The sequence below is a fragment of the Pagrus major genome, chromosome 22 (genome assembly GCF_040436345.1).
Source record: "Pagrus major chromosome 22, Pma_NU_1.0".
Taxonomy (NCBI): Eukaryota; Metazoa; Chordata; class Actinopteri; order Spariformes; family Sparidae; genus Pagrus; species Pagrus major.
Window position 1 is genome coordinate 6,717,301 of NC_133236.1, and position 8,967 is coordinate 6,726,267.

General features: G+C 42.8%; 1 protein-coding gene across 1 annotated transcript; it reads right to left on the reverse strand.

The window, feature by feature from the left end:
* Positions 1-1,858: 1,858 nt before the first annotated feature.
* On the reverse strand, positions 1,859-8,713 carry nus1 (NUS1 dehydrodolichyl diphosphate synthase subunit). The gene is made up of 5 exons (XM_073492242.1): positions 8,157-8,713; positions 6,899-7,027; positions 4,818-4,970; positions 3,315-3,414; positions 1,859-3,109 (listed from the first exon to the last, which is right to left on the reverse strand). The coding sequence occupies exons 1-5, from the start codon at positions 8,554-8,556 to the stop codon at positions 3,019-3,021; spliced, it is 873 nt and encodes a 290-aa protein (XP_073348343.1). The 5' UTR covers positions 8,557-8,713; the 3' UTR covers positions 1,859-3,018.
* Positions 8,714-8,967: the final 254 nt, after the last annotated feature.

Here is an 8,967-nt window from a genome sequence, read left to right on the forward strand (position 1 = left end):
TCCGTCAATCAGCACTGTGTGTATATAGTCTCTGTGCTCCCTGATGTCTTTGTCAGTCCGTCCTGTGTTGTTCATCTGAGCCTGTTCCCGTGTCTCCCCATTCCTCCTCATGGTATGTTTCTGGTTTTGTGTTTTCTCACTTTATTCCTCATGTTTTTCCGGATTTGAACTTTGCTTTTGGTTGTGCTTTGTTTAGCTTTTGTGTTGCTACTTTGTTTTGTGGTATTTTTGTTCCTTATCCTGCCTTCCTCCTGAGTTTTTTGCATCTGGGTCCTCAACAATTTTGCCTAACGTCGCAGAACAAACTGACCAAAGTGGACCCAGCAGACACCAGCATGCAATTTATGGATATATGGGACAATATGTTTTCCCATTTTCAGAATAACACAGACAGTGTTGAGATGCTAAAGGCCATTGCTATGTTTAGGATGAAGCTGGTCTTTAAGCCCTGGTTGCAGGAAGCTCTAGGCGCCACAGAACTCTTATCTGGATTGGCTATGCTAGAAGAGACTTTGTGGGACAAATTACATTCCAAGGGCTCCCATACATGCCTAGCGTGGGGCCTGCTTGTAGTCTGACCTGTGCATTATAAGTCAAAATGTCAGTCTGTGAAAAAAGTGCATTTTTTCCTGCGCTTTGGAACGCCACGTTAGGGCAGTTAAAGGGGCACTATGTAGCTTTGGAGAATAAATTCACACTGATTTTTTTTTATTTACAATATTAATGAGGTAATAATACAACCTCAGAAAAAAAAGTTTCCATAACTGAAAAAACAAGCTGCTCTCAGAGGAAAATAAAGTCCCAGAACACTGTCAGTGAAGATCTTTCTCTTCTGATCAAAATTTCTTCCCAACACTACATAGTGCACCTTTTTAAAATGCAGTACAGTTTCATCAGAACTAAGGTCTTATTTTAATAGTTTCATCTCAGTAATAATCACATTGTGTCGACTAAGTGAGACAAGGCCAGAGTGAGCAGTAGGGTAAACTGGAAGGAATCCAAATGAAACTCTCTGTTGGCAAATAAATGAGGTCAGTCACGGTACGAGTTAATTGACCATGTTTTATTTTGCATCCAATTATCATATTGGTAGCAGCATGCAATGTGACCATCATTGTATTACAATTTTCTGACCCACCATCGCCATCATGATGATCTATCTAGCTTCACGGATAGTTAAGGTAATAATTTAACCTCTCCATCAGATTAGTTTGGAGGATTAGTTTTAGCCTGTCTGACTGCTCATGGTTCTTGACCTGTCAGACTTTTTACGTCGCTGTGCTCCAAGATCGGTGGGTCCAAAGTCAATATTACTGACATGTTTCTTAAAACGATGAAAATAAGACTCTAGTTGAGTGTGGAGGATCGTTCAAATAGTAGGTTGACAAAACAAACTAAACTCAAGGTCCACTTTCTAGCTTTTTTAGTTTCATCATTTATCAGACATCATCTCAGGGTCTGCATCGGCGGATGGAGATAGCCAAGTTGTCAACAAGAGACTCAGTACCGTGATAACTGATACTAAGTTAGTCAACATTAGTTAATATGCAGGAGAGTTAAGATTCTCTTCACATTGTGAGTCTGTGTTTGCATGAGTGTGGGTGTGTTTTTCATTATACCAAAATGTGGTCCTAGAGACACCTCTTCAAGGCAGTTCTTTTTCAGATTTTTTTTTTAACAGAAAAATCAAAAACTCAAGAGGGCAATAGACAGTAATATTAGTTTCTCACATGCACCACTGTTAGTAACCACATGTAGACCACCTGTAGTAGACCCCCTTGCTATCCAGGGGCTGGAAAGCAAAGGGGTGAACTTAACAGAATGTATACAACCCAGTCTATTGATAATAAAGCGTAACAAGTGTTTCAAGGTTCATTTATTTGTCAATTTACAACACAGGGAACTCCACAGAAGCAGTTTTGAGTACTTGACACTACTACTCCTGGTGTTTATATGTCTGTCAACATGGGCACTAGAAGAAGGAGAGTAGGAATAGGGGAGGTCATTGCCCCCCATCCCTCACTTTACACCCCTGGCCCATAACTGTTTAGAAGCGTCATGAAACGTTACAGGTGTGTAGTTGAAATCAAAATTAAGGCTGAGTTCGAAGATGGGTGCAGTCTGACCTATGAGCACTGAGTAATCATGTAGTAATGACTCATGGGTCAACATGGTGATGAGTATCACGGCTGGTATGATGCCATCAAAAGATGGACTCTACTTTGCCATGGAATTATAGAAAAGTCCATTTTGCGTCTGTTAAGAATGAGAGCTGTCAGCAGACACACAAACAGTGCATTTCTTTATTTCAGAGCTTGGTCAGTCTAACAGGAGCTTTAAACAAACCTCTGTATGTGTCTGAAGCAACACTACACATGAACTCAAGACTGAAGCTGGAGGCCACAGGGACAAACACAGAGCCACATAAATTTCTAATATTTACACATTATTAACCACTCTGTCCCAAAGCTCAACTTCAGCTGTTCAGCTCCTGTGTTGATAGTTGAGCTTCTCCCTAACATGCAGCTATATTTCCCAGGATGCCTCACGAGGACGGGTACAAAGCCTTGTTTCTTCTTTGATATCTGCTGAGTGAAGGCAGTAAACAGCAGCTGGAGACTGAACACTGAAACAGTGACCCGGAGGGTTTGAGAGGACAGAACAGGGTTTGTGGAACACTGAATCTGCGCAGACAGTCTTCTCATGTCAGTATGTGTCTCTGATGTGCTATTGTCTCTTGGCTTGGAGAGTATGTTCCAGAAGTCCTGGAATGCGAGTTTATCATAAGACAAGAGCTGGCGGCAGGAAGTGAGCTGGCTGGCTGTGTCTCCTGGTTTCCTCGTCTTTTAGCTGTCTCAGTCTGTTAGAGATCCAGGAGATGGACAGAGTTGGGGGGGGTTGGGAGAGAGTTGTGAGAGACAGTGAGCCACGGAGGGGTCCCCACCTCTTCAAACACCCCTCTGACTGTGAATCCCACACTTCTCTCTATATATTAAGAACCGGACGCTGGCCTGCACCTCACTGGCCAAGCCGCTGTTGGCAGGCGCCGTACTGCTGCAGGACGCCTAACAAGTCCTCGTAGGAGACATTTCTGTGGGAGGGTAGGGAGCTGAGGACACAGAGCAGGACACACATTTCAGACACAGGAAATATTACACTCTATACAGGTGAACACAGCCAAAGAGAAAAACACTGGCACTGAGAGCTCAACAGTGCCATCTGCTGTTAATGTTGAAGGTTGATGCAGCGCCTCGGTCATCAGTAAATTAAGTGACACATCAAACACATGGGCCCAAAGACACACAGCAGCTTACATGAATTCAGTGAGTCTGATGTGCCAGGGGAGGAAGCCCAGTGTGCTGTCCACAGGACCAAACTTCACCACCAGCTCAGGGTCTGGGATGTTCTTTGACTCTGAAACAAGCACAAAGAAACACAGCATGTCTTCAACTTAAACACAATGACTTCAAACACAACAAAGAGGTCAACAGTTTAAACATCAAACATGTGAAACCTGCATTTAACCCTCAGAAACATAGACAGCCGCCAGCTGCTGAAAATAGCTACTGTTCTAAAATGCTGAATAACTTTTAAACCGCTGATCATCTCAACGCGCAAACTTGTGTGAAGTTTTGTAAAGAGTTTCTCAGCTTTTCACTTATCACACGTCTTGTTTGGGCATTCAGGGGCTCCGTAGGGAACGTGGTTACACGGTCACGCTCTGCAGCATTGATTCGTCAGTGAAACCAACAGTTTCCTCTTGTGGTTCAGCAGGCAATGGTTGTAGACAAGCTACTTTTTTTTGTTCATGTTCAGCGAATATAATATTCCTCTAATAAAAAAATCACTACTTACTGCTTACTCTTTACATGGTCAGTAAAAGAAATATAGGATGTCACCTGTTTTTCACTGAAAAATGCAGAGGAATAATAAACGGCTGTAAGTTTTTTAGAAAAGGTCAGTTGTAGACAAAACGTCATCCTTTTAAATCATAATAATTAAAAAGAAATGGTTTGGTCTGAGTTCACAGTAAAAGAAAAAAAATAAAATAAATACAAGTTCAGATAAATTCATTCATTCTCAGACAAAGCGAAAGTCAAAATGAGACTTGACAGGTTCCCCTGAATCAAATGATGTATGGCACTTGAGTTGATGATTTGATGAGTTCCCCTCCCTCAGACAGCTTAACAACCTAGCCCTAGCAACCTGCATGAAGGCTGGTTGGGTCAACGGCCCACAAGTGGCCCTAATGGTGCTGAAACTCAGAGCTCACACGTGTCCTTAACGACTCTGTAAGGACACTCCCACACAGAGTTTAAAAGCCTGCAACTCCCCTCCAGTTAGTTAGAACTGAAGAAGCCTCTTGGATGAGAGGTGAAACGTCTTCAAGAAACTGAAACAAGTCCAGCTGCCTAAGATACAGCACTTAGAATTACCATGACCTGGATGACTGAGAACCTTCATCAACATGGTATTTGATGCTGACTGCTGAATATGGTAGGGCAAATAACCAAATGCAGGAGAGTCTGGCAACCCAAAAACTGTTCTAGGTCTTTGAGGGTTAAATCAACCTACTAATCAAACTGTGATGAGGGGGTGCAGTGGGTGCCAATCAGTAGTATGTGTGTAGCAATGACCTGAGAGCTGTTTGCTCTGTTTTTATATGAAGAATGTAAAGAAATATAAAGCTGAGACACGTTAGACTTCATGTCTGAGTGATCACAACACACACTGCATCCCACACACAAGACACATTCATTGTCCCGCCAGACAAATGAAAAAAAAAACATCAGCTCATTTCACACACACACACGTACCTCTGAGCAGTATGTCCAGCATGGAGACGCTGATGTCCTGGGAGCTCCTCTCTTTGTTCTCCACAGAGCGGCAGAGCTGCTGCGCTGCCTGGACGATGCTCTGCTTCCCGTCCTCTGGAGACAACACCTTCACTGTGGGCCTGCAGGACACCACTGACACACCCACACACACACACTGACTGTTACTGATGCACCTTTCCATAAAAAAAGAACATCCACTCCTCATATTTTTAAATATAAAAATAGAGAGTGGTGTTTCTTCTCTATGAATCCATGTTTGAGTGAAACATAAAAACAGCTGCATGGAAAATGCAGAAAATATTTTTAAAAGGAAATTCTGCAGTTAAGTTTTTACACTACTAGAAATAGTGGCAGCTCTGTGTGGACACATGAGGGGATGCAACGTCCTTAAATAATACATGAAACAAACAAATGTCATGTTTCCGTCACGTTATCTTCATTGAACATATACGTGCCCTCTTCTGCAACTCCTTAATGGCATCTAACTAGAGAAATAGCATTCTCAAAGTGTTTGTCAAGGCGCTTAACTTCTGACATTCACATCGCAGCTGTGGGTGGCAACCGCAACAGGGTCGAGCAGTTGTCCACAATTTGAAAGGTGGTCCAATCCCCGGCCTCTGTGAACTGCACGTCTGTGTGTACTTGGGCAAAATGCTGAACCAAATTAATCTCGGTGGCTCTTCCATTTAGCTAGTAGCGAGTGTGTGTATGAAGGGTTATTGCTCCTGATGAACAGGTGGCACACTGCATGGTAACCTCCATCACCACTGTGTGCGATTGGGTGAATGCTGAAGATGCAGCGGTCTTGAGAGGTCAGTAAGACTTGAAGTGTGCAAGTAAAAGCAGCACATTTACCATTTGTCTTCAATCCTTCATCTCCTACCTTGATGAATAACTGATACATAATCCAGATAGATACCCTTTTAGGGATGTTATTATACTGAGCTAGTGTGAGATAGAATCCTGTGGTTATGGGTTTCTGTCAGCTACCTGGTTGGGTAAGTTTCTGTCTTTTGTGTTCTGGAAGAATGGCCTGAAAAACTAGGCTACCACCACGTGGAGAAATGCAACACCTCTGTCCTGGCTTTCATCCAGTGAAAATTCACTACACTGAGCCTGTTCTTACATGTTCTTCTCATTCTGCAGTCTCTCTCCCACTCAAGACACAGTCGTTTGTTAAAGGACAAAGATTTGAGGAGCTTTAGGTCATTTAATCCAAAATATCTTGAGGAGATGATGTCATGCAGATGCTAACATTATGTCTACCAGTTTATTAAATTTAGCACTTTAGTGGCACATAGTAGATACAAATCAACTTTTAGGTAGTGACAGCGTGTGAAACAGAATCTAGTCTTGAAGTGGACTGGTATTTAGCTCTCTATAACAACAGCCACCATGCCGTTTAACAATCAAGATTAGCATGTTCTGATATGTGATGTTTCAGTGTACGGTGAGCTGATGTGCCAAAGCAGAGTTAATAAAACTGCTATCAGAGATAATGTGGATGAATTGTAAAATCTAACCATTAAAGTGTGAAAAGCAGTTCTACTGCTGCTGTTACTTCAGAGTGATATTCCATTGGTTGTGACTTCAGGCCTTCAGTGGTGTAACTGGGAGCAGTGGGCATCTTTTCCTCATAGAAGCAGATCATCAGATTGTGATGTTGACTGCAACCTCTGACATTATCTACTGTCGTTCTTACAACACACAGCTTTGCTCTCAGTGGAGCAGCTCCAGTCTCAGACAGTGCTGTGGGCGGGACAATGTGCGAGGCTAGAGAGTGATGCCATGGATGTATTACAAAAGAGCTTATAATGCAATACTTAATAATATTATTTTTATAAATTTGTTGATTTTTTTTATTAATACATCTATGGTGGTTACTTTAGATGAAAAGAGGCAGAAAGTAGCACCTTTTTTAATTAATGTAATCCTGACCTGAAGTTGTTTTTTCTGTAAACTGTGAACTGTGATGTTTTGTGACATGTTGCACACCTACTTAAGTACATATATGCACACTGACTGAAAGAACAGGAGAGCCAGCTTTGCTAAGTCCTTACCGTGGCGCTGGTGTTCATCTGTACCATTGGTCAGGAACTCCACATTGCATTTGGATCCGTCTACACCCAGCAAGTCTTGCTGTCTTACAATCTCCTCCAGCATACGGGAGTTGTTCTTCCGGAAAATACCTGAGGGAAGAGAACAATGACGATGATAAGCACATCATTCAATGCAGAGTAAAATAAAATATAGTTTTATTTATTCCAATAAGATATTGGAGGAGAAAGTAGCAGTTCTCACAGAATTACATTACAGGAACCAGCATCGAGAGTTTAGCACCAATATGAGTTTATTCCTCTGCATTTCTGGTTTCTTCCTTTTATCAGTTTTAATCAAAATCTACTGTAAAGGTTATTGAGCAGTGCTAGTTCTTAGACAGAAACAGGACAGAACGATATTAGTAAAAAAGGAAACAATAAAACAGGTTTACATTTGATCAGATTATATACTTCAGCTCTTTCAAGCGGGATTAAGTTACTTTTGGAATGATCTCATTTATTCTGATCAGTCTCTCTTTCAGCCCCAAGGGATCCCCGTTGAGAACACAGCTTGTGTTTTAAACCAGGAACATGTAGTCTACGTGTGTGCATGGTCATCACTCACACAAGGTTCCATATCTGACCAGGCCCAGTCTCTGCCTGATGGTACAACTGAGCCACGTAATGGGGAACAAACTAATATAACCTCTCCAGTCACATGACATGACTGAAATAAGCCCCAGGAGGTGGATCATCTTCCTGGTGGGAGGGAGGATCACTTTTCTACTTGTATAAATAATGTTCCTAGAAGTAATGAAACATTATGAAAGTCAAATAAACTTATCAAGTCACACTAATCAAACACAAAGCTGTTCTTAATAGTGATAAGATAAGAAACGTATAAACTTCACCATAAAGATCACTGTTCATTGGCAGCGAGCCTGTGTGTGATCACTGCTGGATTCAGCTGCAGTCCTGCACACTGGACGTTCAGAGGAGGACTTACTTTAAAACACAAGTCAAATCACAGACTTGAGGACTCTCTCTGTCTGCAGCTCCCTGCTATACATGTAGGTTTTATCTGATTTGAAAACCCACGTCTTGTTTCATTAGTTTTATCCTCTGGATTTAAAATGGTTCTTGTTAAAAGTTCCTTTGTGGGAAGTTGTTAAAGCAGTTAGCAGCAGAAACAACATCAGTGTTACATTATTGGAGAAAGGTTATTTGATAGAGACTGCCCTGGCTAGCACCACAGTCGGGTGAAGAGTAAAATGGTTACCGTGATGATCATACACGCTGACATAAGATATTCCGACAGCCATACACCAGACCACCAGGTTTGCGATGTCCGTATAGCTGAGCTCTTCTTCCGCTACCAACAGGCCGATGTGTACCGGCAGCTTCTCCAGAGATCTGCCGTCAGACAGCCACCGTGCCCGGCGATTGGCAGTGCGCTTTCCAGTCACCGGGTTGGCGTTAGCATCAGGGTTACGATTTAACTTCTTCTGCTGGTCCGGGAACCCAGCCAGAGCCAGAGGCAGGAGCAGAGCGGCCACTGCCCGCTCCCACAGCCGGCCCTTCCAGCTCCGTAGCCGGACACGGAGCCAGGAGACGAGCGCTCTATTGACGTGGACCAAAAGCAGCAGAAGCCGCCATAACAAGCCGTACAGCAGCGCCATTAGTGTCCTTACTTCGAAGAAGTAAGGTGTACAGGGATAGCGTTCAGAATTGGCAGTACAGGAGCTTTAATCTTCTGTAATATCTGCCTGCTGAATCAGTGTCGGCGTTGCTCGCAGCTCAGTCTGCCTGCCGCCATCTTCCTCTCTGGTTGACAACCCCTGACCCTCAGCGTGGTACACGTAGCACGCTGATTGGACGGTGTAAGAGTGACGCGGCTTCTTCTTCTTCTTCTTCGGTGTTTGACGGAAATTGGCATCGTTCATGTTGCATTACTGCCTCCTTCTGGTTTCATCCGCTTTACATTTAATAAGGTCTGTTAATTGCTGTGTTACTTTCAGAAACTCCAGTATCACTTTGCAAATGCAAATATTTAATTCAAGAAAGTCTAAGTCAAGCCACAAGTCATGAAA